Source organism: Chlamydotis macqueenii, chromosome 4, assembly GCF_036417535.1.
Source record: "Chlamydotis macqueenii isolate bChlMac1 chromosome 4, bChlMac1.mat, whole genome shotgun sequence".
In the NCBI taxonomy this organism is placed as follows: Eukaryota; Metazoa; Chordata; class Aves; order Otidiformes; family Otididae; genus Chlamydotis; species Chlamydotis macqueenii.
Window position 1 is genome coordinate 31,388,200 of NC_141559.1, and position 15,905 is coordinate 31,404,104.

Sequence of the window (15,905 nt, forward strand, 5' to 3'; positions counted from 1 at the left end):
TAACCTCTTTTCAGCTGAGCTGAGATTCCAATTTTCTGCATCACTAGCAATGATAATGTTACACAAACAGTGTTCAATCATTAAATTAATTCTCATTAAATCAATGTCCTTAAAAGCCAAACAGTCCTTCAATAATTACCTGATTTAAATGATGTTAGCATAACATATTAGTCATAGTATATTTATAATTCCCTTCCCAACAACAAATTGTTTCTTTTCACCCATCTTGCTGAAATGGTGACAATGAGGCAAAAGTTTGGAAGGGAAGCATGTTCTACCACCACATAGCAAATGGCTGTGGTCTAGCTTCCTCTGCTCTCACTGATCCTTCAACAACACACGTTAATCAGATCTGCATTTCCATTATGTAGTATTTACAGTATGAATCTTCAAGAGCTATAGGTATTAATTCCTGGCTTTTAAGTCTAGACCCACAAAATATAACCCAGATATTAACAACTTTGCAGTGGTCAAATTCCACCTTTCTGTGGAATTTGCAAAATATGATGTTTTCAATTGAAAAACAAAGTGCATCATAGATAAAAGAAAATGTTACAAATAATAGTGTGCAGGAAATTAACGCCAATATATTGTAGTGAATTCTGCAACATAATTACATAGAGATAGGAGATGGATGGACTTTACAGTGCTTCTAAAAGTTCAGGAAAATGTATCATAAAAGTATATTTCATTTTTCTCTTCTGCTGTTATGACAAAAGAAGAGTAATAACTGCAGCTAAAATTTGAAAATGGAGGCATCTACTTCTATTTGCTGAAGTTACTGGGAGCTCTTAGATGAAGCATTACTAGACTTACAGACTTACGCTACACAAATCTGGACACTGAAATATCATGCAAGTCTTAATATTTGAAAGTAATTTTTTTTTTTGCTATAACTATGACCAGATCAGAACTGTGAAGCTTGCTGCCCACCTCTAATGAATAAGTTGGCCAAAATCGCACATATTAATGCTGCTGAAATGCATTGTTTTACCAGAAGACTTAGTAAAGTTTCAAATTTAATTTTGGGGTTGCCAAATACAGTACCATTCAATTACATAATCATAAATAATTGTGCAATAAGCCCAGCAATTTATCCAACAGTCGTTTGCTCAAAAGAAGTTCTGACCAGATAATCTTTCATTGCCACTTTTACAGTGTAGAACAATAATTTTACGTGATATTATAAACATATATGTATGTGAGGCAAAGACAGACTAGAGCCCAACATGCATATTTAAGAAACACAAGGAACTTCTGAGGATCCTCTTTCAAAACGCTGTGACATGTGCTTTTAAGATTGCACCTGACTGTATGCCCATAAAAAGGCACAATTTGCAGCTGCTGTGAATGCACCAAAATGATATACGCTTGCTATTATTTCAGAGAATATTGGCACCTGATCTTAACAAATAACCTTGCACACTGGCAACCCTCTGATTAGATTTCAAGAGATGCTGAGACCCAATCTCTCTATTACCAATGGCTGGATACAAATGCTCTAAAGCCTCTAACAATCAACCACAATTATAATTTATGACACATATTCATAAGTGTCTAAGAAGCTAACTGTCACATACAGTTTGCATAGCAGTGGTCTTTCCATAGGCTACTGACAATATTATACATAGTACCTCCCGGGATGGCAAAAAGAACTGTGCACAATGGACTGAAAACAGGCCATCTGTACATACAATTAACATGAAACTGAACAATGTAATTAGTGAGGTATTAAAGTGCTGCTTTAGCTAAGAGCCTGTCAGGGAGGACATTATGAACACGAGGGAGAAAGAGTCCCCTTTGGCTGAAACTGAGGAACTATGAACCAAGCAAAATCAAAGATGATTCAGTGAGACCATAAGGACAAACAATAATTCCAGTAAAGCCTCCGTGTCTTTTGACAGGTACTTTTCCCCATCATCACCTTTTTTTTTTCTTTTTTTTTTTTACCTCTACACAGTTCTGTGACTCCAAATTTCGAGGGTGAAGGGATTTTTTTTTTTGAGAAAGATCACATACTGAAAGATAGTTTTTTGCTTGAACTTTCAAAGTATTATGAAATGCCTTATAAATCTGTTCTTGCAAGATTTCCAAGCATCCATCATCATGAAGTGGTACCTGACTACTTCAGAGGCAAGTAAATCACAGACATCTCGGATACATGAGTTCACTTTTCATTTCACTAATTCTGATTATCCTTTAATTTTCAGAGTGCTTCTCTGCAATGAACTCCTAACCTTATAGAATTCAATCGTCACTAATACAGGAGCTCTAATTATGTTCCTAAATAACACATTTTAAAATTTAGCCTAAAATTCCACTACAGGTACATGTTGTAATGTTGTTATCAAAATGATCTCTCAAATTCAGATGACCTAAAGTAGTACTATGACAGTTCATAGTGAACAGAGGAAAGAAGAAAATCTTCATCCTTTGAAATAGAGGGAGAATAATGTTACAATGTCATTTACTGAGGACAATCACTAATACAAATGTTTATGTTTGTAAGTTGAATAACCTGGTTTTTACTGCAAATCAGCTATCACTCTGCTTAAGATTACAACTCAGATTTGTTAGAAGTGAAAAGCAACTTCCAAGATGAGTTTACTAGATAGTGAGGATTTTCCTCTTTGGGAATAGATACAGAAATGAAAGAAGCTATTGTAAGAACGGAATACATGCTTATACCTAAAAATGTTCTATTAGCAAGTATAGCCACGCATGAACAACGAACACTCCCACTCAATCAATTTATTATCACTGTTCCTTAACAGCCTGTTTGCAGAAGATTTTTCCATCTTCCCCTTCACTGTTACCTTTACTGTATCCTAGTGTGGGGTAAGCAGACTTTTCAGTCAAAACCACACATGTTCATTTATCTCAGTTTTTGTCCGGTAGATGAGGTATCACACATTTTTAACTCAACACTATCTCACTAACTTCAAAATCACTGAAAAGTTAAAGTCCTGCTTTATGATTTTTCCCTCCTCTGTTGACAGTGGAAGAATAAAAATTTAGCAGCAGGAGGTTCCTACACCAGGATGCTGCCACAATCAAGGCAATCTTCTTAATGTGCATGCTGGGAAGCTGACCAGCTTAAAAATACCAATAAAAAACCCAATAGCTCTCATTTTTCCATATTTGCTGAGAGTTGACCTTCACCTCAGTAATCAGGGAAAGCAACGGGTTGGTTAACTTAATAAAAAGTTTTATTTGGTATCATTATTTGCTTCCTTTCCATATTAATTTTGGCCTACTCCTTTTATACACATTTTACTATTACAAGTGGTCTGAAGAAAGAAAACTTAACAGTTGAAGGAGGGAGACTTTCCTGTCAGCAGCTTCAAAGTGTCGTTGCTACTCCTGCCTTTACAGTTTGCAGGCAATTTTCCTGGCACCTACCCACCAGTTGGTGCGATGAAGAGCTGCATGGGTGGATACAGTTATGGCACAGATGTTGCAGAGGAGGGGCTCCCCACAGACCAGAAAAGCAATGGAAAACTACCATGGGTTCCCCTCTAAACTCATGTTCATCTGTTGCCTTGGATATCCTTCGCTGAAGAAGTCTGATCAATTTGTAGATGAAATAGCTGTCATCCAAGTGCGAGGGGCTGGGGGGAGGGGTGTGTGTGTGTGTGTGGTATTTTTAATAAAGCTAAAACTAATTCTTCCCTTCCTGCTTACATTAAACACCCAAAATTCCCAACTTAAGTGTAAGCTTCTGTGTGGGAAAATCAAATAGCAGGACAAGTAAGGCTTGCCTCTTCAGCTTCTAAACATCTTTGCAGATAAAACTGTGGGTTACAGTCATCCTCTGCGCAAGAAGCATTCAGTTCCTGCCTAAATTGTTCTTCCTAATTTCCTCAATTAAATATATATTATACACAGGCAAACTCTAATAAGTCAAAAGTCTTTAGTCAAATATAGCATAAAGTCATATTAGAAATCATAACAATTAAATAAATTGTTCTGAGTAAAATATTCACCTTAGAATGCTTTTGGAAGAACACACACAAAAAAATTTGATAGATTCCACACGCATCCAATTCTACTTTTCCTTTTGCCTCATTTGATCTTGGATCAGCATTTATACAATAGCCAGACATCACCTTCTCACAGTCAATTAATCAGGCTCGGAGCTAGTCCTAGGGGAATGAAGGGGGTTTTTTTTGGGCTTTCACACCGCCGTTCATTCTCCACCTCCTCACAGAAGGTGTCTCAGACACAACTTCTCTAAATATACTGCCTCATGTACACAGTGCTATTACTCAAGCAAGCAGGTGCACACAAGATATAGAAATAAATTATTTTAGATGCCTCCGAGGATTGCCTGAGTCTTAGCTTCAATTTAGAGGAAAATCCAAGCATATCCCCTGGCAGTTTAACGCTAGTGATATCATATTGCTGCAAACAAATGCCCACGCTACTGAACGTTTTACTTGGAGCATGGATATTCCTTGGAATTACATTTTCAAAAAGGGACAATAAAATAAACCTCTGAAAGTGGTATGCACATAATGATACATCTAGTGTTTGCAAATGTGTACTGTATGCATAACAGTAATTTTCAGTATATGTTGTGAGTTCCAGTGGTAACTTCTAGTTTCCAAACACATTTTAGACATCGGAAACAACTGCCAAAATGTAGTTATTTTTTGATGCTGTCAAGAGGGGTGGTCTCTATGGTTTGAGGTGTCTCAAATCATTGAGACGTGGAAAACCAGTCTGGGTACCACAGGGCTGCAGTACCTCTTTCAGAGAGAAGACTTTATGAATGTACGTATACATAAGCCTAGATTTAATATAATAAAAAGAGAATTTGAGGGTTTCATGTTTAAAGATAGAACTATAATGTCACAAGTATACCTGCTGTTGTATGTATTAGAAAAATGTGGAGACTCGTTTGTTTCCTAACATGTTTGGTATCTGACTTTAATTTTCCCAGCTTAGTGCTGTGCATTTTAGGCTCAGCAAGTCTGTTCCTATTGTTACAGGAATACGTCAAGATCTGGCATTAGTTTGAATAGCAACTAAAAATGATAATTAATGAGACTGGCATTTAAGCTTTACTTTCTATTAGAAGACATAAAAGATGCTTTTATGAAAGAAGATAGGTAAAATTTCCATTTTACAACTGAGAACCGATATACAAGATATTAAATGAAGTTTCCATGGTCAAGCAGCAGATCAGATGCAGAGTCCATATCAGGAACTAGGTCTTGGACTTAAAGCCTTTATAATGGATCTTTTTGATTTGCTAAACTTAAATAATTAGGTTTCACCACTAAATATCACATGTGAAAATGTAATTAATTTCTAACACATTTTTTTCAATATGCTTTTAGAGTTTTCTCCAGAATATTAAACACATAGAGACTGGTGTACAGTTAATTAAGAGAAAATGTCACTAAGAAAATACGTTGTTACAGCATAATGGTTTCCTGGTGATAGGGATATGCCGCGAGTGAGATAAGCAAGACTGAGTAATTTATTAAGCAACAGCACACTCCAGGCAGTGCATTTCAGGAGGATTGTATCATGCCTTGGGTGGTAAAACAAGGAACAAGACTGAGAATTCTGAGTGGCTTTAACCATCCGAGAAGTATTATAATGACTTAGAAGTACCAAGGCTTGGAGTCTATTTTATTGCTCTTATGAAATGGAATTTAAACAAGGCAAACAGTAAGATTTGCTCATTTACTCTGCATTATGAACATAATTGGCCATTACTGACACCACTGATGACCAATCAAAACCTCCAGTTGTGACCAGCATTTTAAATGAACTAAAACATAATGGGATAAAGAAAAATGGCTCACAAGTGATGCCCTTATATCATTCATTTCATAACTTTTCTAGGTTAAGCAAGAGTATTAGGATCTCTGATGAAGATAATAGTTTTGTGCGTAATACTTTAGGCATCCATTATCCTATGGTCAAACTCTATTTATAAAACTATAATGAAAGTCTGTTTAGTTGCAATCACTGAGAAGTGATTGAATCTGGAATGATTCAGCCATTTAAAAGATATTTCCTGTAATAATAATAATAATAATAATAATAATAAAATCTGCCTAGTTCTTTATCTTACACACATTTCCAAGTGAAACAGAGCCTTGCATCTTTACCTGCATAATCTAAAATCCTGCCAGCCCAGTTAAAAAATACCTCCTCTTACAGAAAAATTAAAAGTAAAATGAACAGAGTGGCATAAAAGAGAGACAAAGTCCTTCTATTGTGTCTTTTATATTAAATACAGAACATTGTAGTTTTCTATATGACTTCATTATTTTGCCTACATTCCGCTGAATTCTATTAAACTAAGAAAGCTTTTCACTATATTCTGAGGCAAAATTTGAGAGGCTACTTTCAAAATAAAATCCTCTAAAACATTCCTCTGTAAGTTCTTCATAAAACTTATGCAGCATTTCAGTTGTCTCAAAAACCAATCTATTATACAGAAATGGTTGGGAATAACTCTAAATCTAGAACTTCTGCTTCTTAAATCTTTGCTTTTCTCCAGTAATGGTGACAGTAGAGTGCTCTCTAGAGTATTTCATAACTAGAGTCCACAAAGTAGTAGGAAGCTAACAGAAAACCTTCAGGAGATTAAACTAGGTTCTCGGCAAGTATAAATAGACATTGTGCCATTGCAGTAGGTTGATTCAGGTAATCTCCATGAAGTTGTTAGTAAAGGTTTTAGTAAACTGAATTTCCTCTCTGAGACAGTTCATTGGTCCCTGTTCGTACTGCAGGTTTCCAAAACTGGCATGTTCTGTGAGGGCAAAATTTGAGGGAACAGCAACAATACCAGGGCTGACGAGAAAGAAAAATGTGGTTGTATAGGTATCACAAAAGTTGAGCGAAGACTATATAACATAGCATTACAATATATCACTTAGACTAGTTGAGGTAGGAAGGGACCTCTGGAGGTCCTCCTGTCCAAACACCCCCTGCTCAAGGAGGGTCATATAAAGCCAGCTGCCTAGGACCAGGTCCAGATGTTTCACGAATATTTCCAAGGACAGAGATTCTACAACTTCCCTGGGCAACCTGTGCCAGTGTTCAGTCAGCTGGGTGCCCTCCAGCATGCACTGATGCATGGCGTTGTTCCTCCCCAGGGGCAGGACTTTTTGTACTTCTCTTTGTTGAGCTTTGTAGAATATATAATAATAGAGGCCTGGGGAGGAGCCAAGTCAATGGGGAAGAACAAGAGCAGAGGGCCAGCGGGGTCATGAGTGACATCGAAGAAGAAAGCTACAGCAATGGTGACCACCAGCTGTAGTGTGAGGTAGGCAGAGAGCAAAACCTGTGAAGAGTGGATTGAGAAGCCAAGGGGAAGTATGCAGGGAGGGAGAGAGGAAACTCACTGAAAAGGAAACCTTAACAACGTTTACTGTCCAACTGGCAAAAGTGAATTTTGAAAAGAAGCAAAATGCAGACCTTTTCCACTTAGTTTTCTAAGACGAGCAGGTGGAAAAGAAGAAATTCAGAAGCCGTGACATTAAATTTCAACATAAATGTAATCCTCCACAGTCTGAATCTATGAATTTGCTTCATCTTTAGACATAAATATACAACTCGAAGATAACTCTGTGTTACAGAATCTCATGCCTGAATGAGTAATTCAGTCAGAAGCATTTGTTTTCAATATAATCCACAGCCCTGCATGGCCAAGATCACTGAAAAGTCTCTGCCTTCTTAATGGCATAGTATGTTGCAGATTCAGTGGCTATGTTGGGTAGTAAGACAAAGCATTTCAATGCATTGGCTGTCACTTTCTGTTTACATGAAAAGCTTGAGTACAGAATAGAAAAAACACTTTGCAGTTTATACACTTCTGTGCCTCCCCAGTTACATTGCAGCTCTGTCCTCAAAATTCTCTCTTCTAATAACAAATCACATGTATCTTAAAATTAGGAAAACAATGTCTATAAATACATATACACTGATCTCTGTGATGAATGAACATAAAACTAAAGGAACAACTGAGAGAAAAATATAACTCTGTATTATTAGAGTCTCAAAATGGTACCTAGACCGGTCACTCCGACATGAGGAAAAATAAAATGAAAGCCAAGTTTGAGACTTAAGTTTAGATTATATAAGAAACGTTGACATTAAGTTTTAGTCTACCTTTAAAGAAATAATTAAAAATACTTAAATTTTGCTACCAAGTATGACAGTAATCATACATCTGCCTTAAAAATGATTGGACTGGTCTGTGCTGACTCTAATATACAGACAATAACACAGTATTTTCCTCTGATCTTTCAAAAATTGCCAAAGGTTAAAACTTGTTAATAGAATTTGATCAGAACATCAGAGTCAAGGCTGAAAGAAAATACTAAGTGACAGAGAAGACCAAAGCTACCTGCTGAAATTTGCAGAGTTTTTAACTATTTCAGAAGAAACAAGCAAAAGAAGTCCTTTCTGTTTCAATTGAAATATGTTATGAGCTTCCTTAAAGACTGACTTGTATTTCTCTATCAAAGGCCTCTTTTGTCTTGAGAGCCGTGGCAGGTCTGGAGCCAGCCTGTGTGCTTGCAAATCTTTCCTCTAGCTAGAGGAAAGATAGAGGAAAGAAAGGGAAGATGATGACAGAACACGCTCCTAGCCCCAAACAAAGAACTCAGCACTATCAAAGCACTAGCAATCCTTGGTTCATGTTTGTTTCTCTCAGTGCAGGATATGGCTGTATGTTTTGATAACAGAAATGAGTACCTTGTCATGTTTTAAATCAGCAGCTGAAAGACTTCTTAAGTGAACGTGACAGTATTTGAAATGCCCCATGCTGCCACACTTAAGAGATGCCAGTCACAATTAATAGCAGCAGATTTGCTATTCCAAAACAAATAAAACCTGCAGAGTTTTCTGCTGAATGAAGAGCTGATGAGTGAAAACAGAAACAAAATTACCACAATAGCCAGTTAGCCTGTCAATGGAAATTACTTTCATTTGTCTGTATTCACAAGGGTTAGTAAACAATAACGCTTCAGCTAATGTAGTTTTTGTTGTATTAAAATTGAATGTGAAATACAGGCTGACATTATAAATAGATCTCTTACTCTTTTGCCCTGGATTTCTAAGATTTTCTGAGTCTTTGTGTTTAAATTGGTCTATAAGTTTCATATATTTTGATATCAACCCTATTAAATTTGTGTCATTTTTCCTTCTAGCAAGTTAAGGATTGTCCTCTTGTTTAAAGGAGAGATGTAGGAGAGAGAGCTTCCCTTTACCCAGTAGGAACCAAGTGAACATTTTATATTATTCTACTGGATTCTAGAGAGTTGTGTTGAAAATCCACTTGGTAGGGTGGTAAGATCTCTCCCTCTGTAAATAAATGTCTCTCACCTTCCAAATTATGTGAAATTTTTTTTTCCTGAAGTGTCACAACAGTTTTGGTGTTTCCAGCTGTCATGTCCCACCAGCAGATTTCACTAATACTGAGTTGCACCTCATGACCCTCTTACTATGGGGAGTGGATGGCGATCTCCTCGAGCAAATTCTTTTTCTTTGCCTTTTGCAGTAAATTCTGGGGGGTTTTTTTGTCATCTGGTCTCACTTCTTTTAATCTAATTTCTTCCTCATCTTCATTCTTAATTCAAGGCTTCTCTATAAGTCCTCCTCAAGCACTCACTTTTACTGATTGCTCAGAAAAACCTTTTGCTTGTAAGCCAGCTGAGCATCTATTGAAGGGCTCCCTTGCAGGCTACTACTCTGGACCTATAACTTTGGAAACTTCGGGACATCAGGCAACAAAGGCTTACTTGGATAAACATCAGGCAAACAATTCAGATAATAATTAATGAGATTGAAGTGTGTGATTAAACTAGCTTTGCCTCCTTTAAACCTCTGCAGGGCAGTCTCCTATAAAGCTTTTAGGGACTAATGATGTTGGGAGTGCAGCAGGGATGCTAAGGCTAATACCAAGCAATAAACCTGTGTAAAATTACTTGTATTCATGCAGTAAAGAAACTAATTCACAAGTTTTAACCTAACAGGCAGACAGATGTAATGAGTCTAGTTCTGTAACGTACCAACTGCTCTCTCACAGTTGGATTCCCTAAGCAGTTACACTGGGAATATTTTGGACAGAAAGAAAACTTCATAAACCCACCCACATACATTCAAAAAACTTTTGCAGCTCTAAGCTGGCTCTGAAGCGCTTTGGTTTTCTTTAAAAAAAAAATCCAGAACAAACATGAAACAATCTCTTGAGCTTTCCTCAGCTGGTCATCACTGCTCAATGCAAATGATAATTTAAAAAGTAATGTCTCTAAGTCAATGTGTTTAAAATCATACCTCTTGTGGAAATCCTCAATTTTACTTTTCTTCTCTTTTTGGATGGTGGTGTTAATTTAGCTTTTTCCCTTCTAGGGGTTTCATACTTGATTGTCATGCATACCTTTAACTTTTATGGATGTAATCTGATTGTTTCTAACAGGGAATAATGTAATTTCTAAATTACACGTTGCCAGTGTTATGTAAATATGATGCTTTTATCTACAGTGTTCCATCCAAATTAATGTTAAAATCCAAAAAACTATCTGGGAGTTTTGAGGCTGCAGTGGACATGGCTGTTTGTAGAGCAGATGCTCCATGCAGTTACAAATAGGTGTACCTGTAGTGCCAGTAGTGGCTGACAAACAATTACATAGATATGCCAGAAGTTATTAGTTCTGTTCTGTTGTCCAGAATTTAAATTTTCTTTGCTCTCATATGAAGCTGTGTTTTCTTATTTCACTTTGCATTACAATCCTAATTCGTAGACCAGAATTTTAAGTAGTATACACTAAGCCAAGATCTCTAGTCCCTGATGTCATTAGGATGCATGGTTAAAGCCCTGACAGAAGAGGAAGATTGTGAAGGACTTGGGAATATAAACAGAATTAGTGAATAGCCTGGGCTACACCAGATGCTAGAGGGGATTGAGAAAGCATCCAGGAAGGCCAGAGAAGGTTGAGTCTCAACATTATACAGGAAAATTGAGATACATCAGTAAAGGGAGGAAAGAATAGCACTCACATTAACTATGAATAATCCTCCAGCAGATGACGAGAAATACTTTTTTTTTTTTCCCAGAGAAAAATAATCTTTCTCTAATTAGACAACTACAAATGAAAACAAGCTAGCATGTAGTGCTCAGAACTTCTCACACTTCCCACACTGGGCAGACAAATGTTTTAGAAACCTTGTAGCACAAGGCTTTCCAGTGCTCCCATTCCCTCCTGGGCTGTGGGAGGAAGGCAGGGAAGAGGAAGGTCTCCATAGCAACAGGGACAATATATAGGTTTTCTCTTGGAGGCTGTCTCTTACCTTGTTGCACAAAGGATCCATACACAAACCACATGGAATTGTAGAGGGTTGTGGAGGTCATGGATCCCATCTGAAGGCGCGGGGGATTAAGCCAGTTCAAGAGGTAGACCAGTAGCCCTACTAACAGCACAGTGCCAGCTATGCATGCCCACAGAGAGAGGTCAAATGGTGCCAAGCAGGCAAACATGTCCACTGTCTTCTCTGCCTTTCGAAGCAGCACGCCCACCGAGTAGTCCATGTAACGCGTTGTGAAGTCCACCACATTTTCCCTGTCGGGGGTGATAGTTAGGGCAGAGATCCCTATATCAGCTCTCTGAGGAAAGAAGGAGAGAGAACAACACGCATAAGTAGGCGCTACAGAAAAGATCTGCATTCCTCTGTGATTTATAGCAGCTAAACTTATGGAAAAGCAGATGCCAAGGCCAACATCTTAAGCATCATACATATGAACACAGAAACATGACTAAGGCTTGAACAGAACAGCTGTGCCACGTGTCTTAGTTTCTGTAAGCAACCCTCACTTGGTGAATTCGTGCACATTAGCTCTCCATGTTGCTGTTTTCCAAGGAATCAAAATACTTCAAATACAGATAATAGCTGGAGGAAATCTACTTCTGGTCCTTTTTCTCAGCCTGGCTTACTGAAGCCATTACTGTCACTTTGGCAAAAGGCAGACCCTGTGTATAGCATTTCAAATCAAAGGAAATTAGTTGCCTGACAGAGCCATGTGATATCCAACATTTTGATGACATTATGATCATGACAAAGGGCCACTGTATGACAAAGAGCATCTCATAATCCCCTGGGATTTTGGGGGTACTTGAAATTCTGAAAAACATCCATTTTGGCTGCAGAGTCTGAAGTGCAGAAGAGCAGACATTCCACGCAGTTCCTTCACTATTAATTGCTTTATATCCTCCTGCTAAGCATTCCTCTCTATACCAACCTGTCCTGCAGCTACCTTGGACTTGCTTTGTGCCATGTACATTTTTTGTAATTTAAAGAACACACTTCAGATGAGAAGAAGATAATAATATTCCTTGATCTAATAATTGTATTTCACAGCACGTTTGGGTATTAGGTCTCAAGAGACACCAAGCACTGCAGCAGGTGCTATTTTACTTTTCACATGTACAATTAGAACTGCAGTGAAAACAAGAAAGGGTATTTAAAGCAGACATATTAACATAAATTTAAAAAGCCCAAATACTGAACAAAAAGACTAAATTCTAGATATTTTAATATAAAAAAGAGTACTTAAAATACTTTAAGCTGCTACTTGTTTGATTTAATCCATTTCTGTTCTGCCTAAAGCAGTGTGTGGTCCTTTGGAAGGGGGTGAGGAGAGCATAAAGGCTTGAAAGTACTGTGTCAAATTTTATTAATTCTCTTGAATTTCTTTCTTCTTGCTCAAACAAGGCAGAGATTACTAGCTCCTTAGGAATGTGATATGAAATATTAAGTGAGAAGGTATGACAGCTGAAACTGATCAGAATCAAATTTGCAAATAACCTACATCACATGGTACAAACACATTTTTAATCACAGTGACCTAAGACCGGTTTAAATTATGTTACTTTAACTTATATTAATCATTCACTGGCTTAAGAAAGTGGCGGAAGATAGCTGGAGGCTGATGATTTGGACAAAAAAGTGTTTGAAAACACGGATTTGCTTAAAAGGAATGAATTAGAGCTCAAGCTTTAATTTGTGGGTTAGATTCTCTAGTATCTTAAGTCAAGCTGTGCACAGCTGAAAGCACGGCTTCACAAATTCACTTCATGTCCCTTCCTAACAATTTTTTGTGAGTGATGATTTAACTGCTCTTTGCTCACGGACAGCAGCAAACTCAGCCAGTAACCCAAGTAAAAATGTAATCAGAATTGTCCATGGAAACATTCAGATCACCTGAGTCTCCATCCTCTAATTATAAAACTTCTGGTCAACAGGTGACTTGAGTGATTCACAGTATCTGCTAACGGTTAAGTCCAGTGAGCAAGTTGCAAAGCAGTCATAATTTGAACTCTTTTCCACAATTGTGAACATAAGTGTATTTTAAAAATAATTTACGAATGTAAAAGTCCAATGCTCTATACCAATAGTTGTCAGACAGGAAAATATGGTTATATTTAATGAATAAGTGTTGTTTTGGTTATTTTTCCTGAATGTAAATCAAAAAGTGAAATAGGAATTCAGAGTTAAAAGACAACACATGGAAAGAAAAAGTCCAGCACTTAGCCCTTGCTGTTTAACTTTAGCTGTGTTGTTAATTATCAGCGTGTTACTAAAATACTTCCCTACCACATTAGATTATCATGATGTGCTAATTCAAGTTGTATTTGGAGATATTTAAAGATTCTCCACTGAAAAGCAATATACATAAGTAAAAGATACTTTTACCAAGTAATAGATTACTGTAGGACTGAATATTTTCTGCCTTTTAACGATTTTTTAAAAGAGAAACATAATTCTCCATGAAATACATTGAAGGGCATTGCATGAAAAAGCACAGTATGTGGTATTTGTGGAAATACTGCTTCTATTTTACATCTCTAGGGAGCAGTCTTTCCAAATTCCCCAGCATTATGGTTCCACTCTGGTTATCAGCCAGCTATGACAGAGGAACAACATTGTCCTACTGCATTTCCTTTGTCATACTGCAGCAGCAATCATGACATAATTATGTCTTGTGATTAAAGAGTGGTAATAAAGTAAAAAATAGAAAGGAGAGAGGTAAGTCCTGACCTCTCAGCATTCCTGTGTTTAGCTATTTAAAAAAAAAAAAAAGGTTACACTGAAATATGACAACTCATATTCTTAACTCACTAAACTGAATCATAAACACCAATTTACCAGAAAACTGTATGTTCAGCACAAAGCCAAGCTTAGGCTTAACTTAATAGTTGATCTACTGACAGTAAGCATTCTTTATTACATATAGATTCTGTCAACTTGTATCAACATTGGAAGATAAAAAAAAATTAAATGCTTGTCATTAACATGTCAAATTGGATCAGAGAAGACATCAGTTTGAAGAAGTCAAGGTTCACTTAGTGCTTCTGAGATAGAAAGGCAAGTGCACGCAATTATGTCAATATTTAGATGTAAAGCTGCCAATCGGAATTATAAACATGTAAAACTCTCCCTTCACTAAGTTTCTGCAGTGCCAAAATCAACCATTTATAAGCATCTTAGATGTCTGTTTAACTCACTTCTGATGAATGAAACTGTGACTCCTGAAACTGACTGACTGAAAAAAACAGCAGAGGGCATTATTTTTCTTTACATGACCTGCTTAGGAATTTATATTTGTTAACAACAGTTCTCTTGAGGTCATTGAAAAGCAACATATCAGACTCAGAAAATCTGAAATAAATGATCAAATGGGTCTGACAGCATTGCTACTGGTGTCACAGAACCAGCTCATCAGCAAAGCCTAAAAATTCCTGAAATGCCCCTATGCTACTGCTTAAGCAAGCACCTCTCATACACATAGAAAGCAATCTTACGATGATTCTTGTGGCTCATGATCAACAACAGGGAAAATAAATGGATCTACTTTAAATTGCTCCCATGAGGCCTTTAATTTTATCCATTTTCAATGTTAAATCAAATTTTAACAAATGCTAGAAGCAATAAACCACAGTCCCACATGTTATGCAGTTATTATTATGGACATGCAAAAATTTATCACAGAGATATTTTTGCTCAAGTTAACACACATACATTCAAATAATTCTCCTTTTCCTCAGTTATTTTTGCTTCTTGCTTTGTCCTCCCTGTATACTTTCTTCCTTCCTATGCTACTCCCCTTAGAAAGACGCTTTAAAAGAACATACATATAAGAGGCTTCTACTTGGCTAGCAGTTTCTTTTACAAATGTTTAGGTATGTATTTAGTTTTCCTTTCCTGATGGACCTAAGTGGAACCAGGCATTTTTCCCTGCGGTATTTGCTTCCTGAAGGCTCCTCATTGGAAAAAAATCCTAGCAATCAAGGCAGCATTGTGAAATGCGGGAAATAATGGTTGATGGGTGTGAATGTCACTGGGAAGTCCAGAGCTGTGCTGGAAAGCCTACTGCGCTATCCCAGAAGTGGATTAGCCACTTCTCTTGCTTATCACACAGACTTATCCCTCTTGTAATGTGGACTTGAGGGCATTTAAAGAAGCACTGTGGAAAGACACAGAGAACTAACAGCAAGAAAAAGATTTGCGGTAAAGCACTGCTCACCTGAGATGGCTTTAGCCTCTCCACAGAGATCTGGTGTTCTCTGAGCTCATCCTGTTTGTGACCTGAAGCCTCTGTGGGACACACTGAAAGCTCTGGTCATTTGACAGGAGAGGGGCAAGAAGAACACATGCCTCTCACAAAGAGCATCCTCCACAGGCCTTCTGGTTCAGGTGCTCAGCAAACTGAAATCTTTTCATAGCATGGTTGCATTCTGTTTATTTTGACAGGATAAGGTGTATGGAGCAAAAGCAAACCTAATACAGGTCTTGACAATCAAAGAAGGGGAGGCTTGAGTCAGTTTCCAAATTCAAATTAAAGACCAGTTGCTTTGATCTGCTGATTCCAGCTCCTATTT

At 37.3% G+C, this 15,905-nt stretch overlaps 1 protein-coding gene across 2 annotated transcripts in view; it reads right to left on the reverse strand.

Annotated features, from left to right (window-relative positions):
• Positions 1-15,905, reverse strand: part of GRID2 (glutamate ionotropic receptor delta type subunit 2) — a 739,921-nt gene that overhangs the window by 118,526 nt on the left and 605,490 nt on the right. For both annotated transcript variants that reach the window (XM_086746417.1, XM_086746416.1), the window contains one exon: positions 11,320-11,632. In XM_086746417.1, the coding sequence (XP_086602543.1) occupies positions 11,320-11,632 (313 nt within the window). The remainder of the gene's footprint in view (positions 1-11,319; positions 11,633-15,905) is intronic.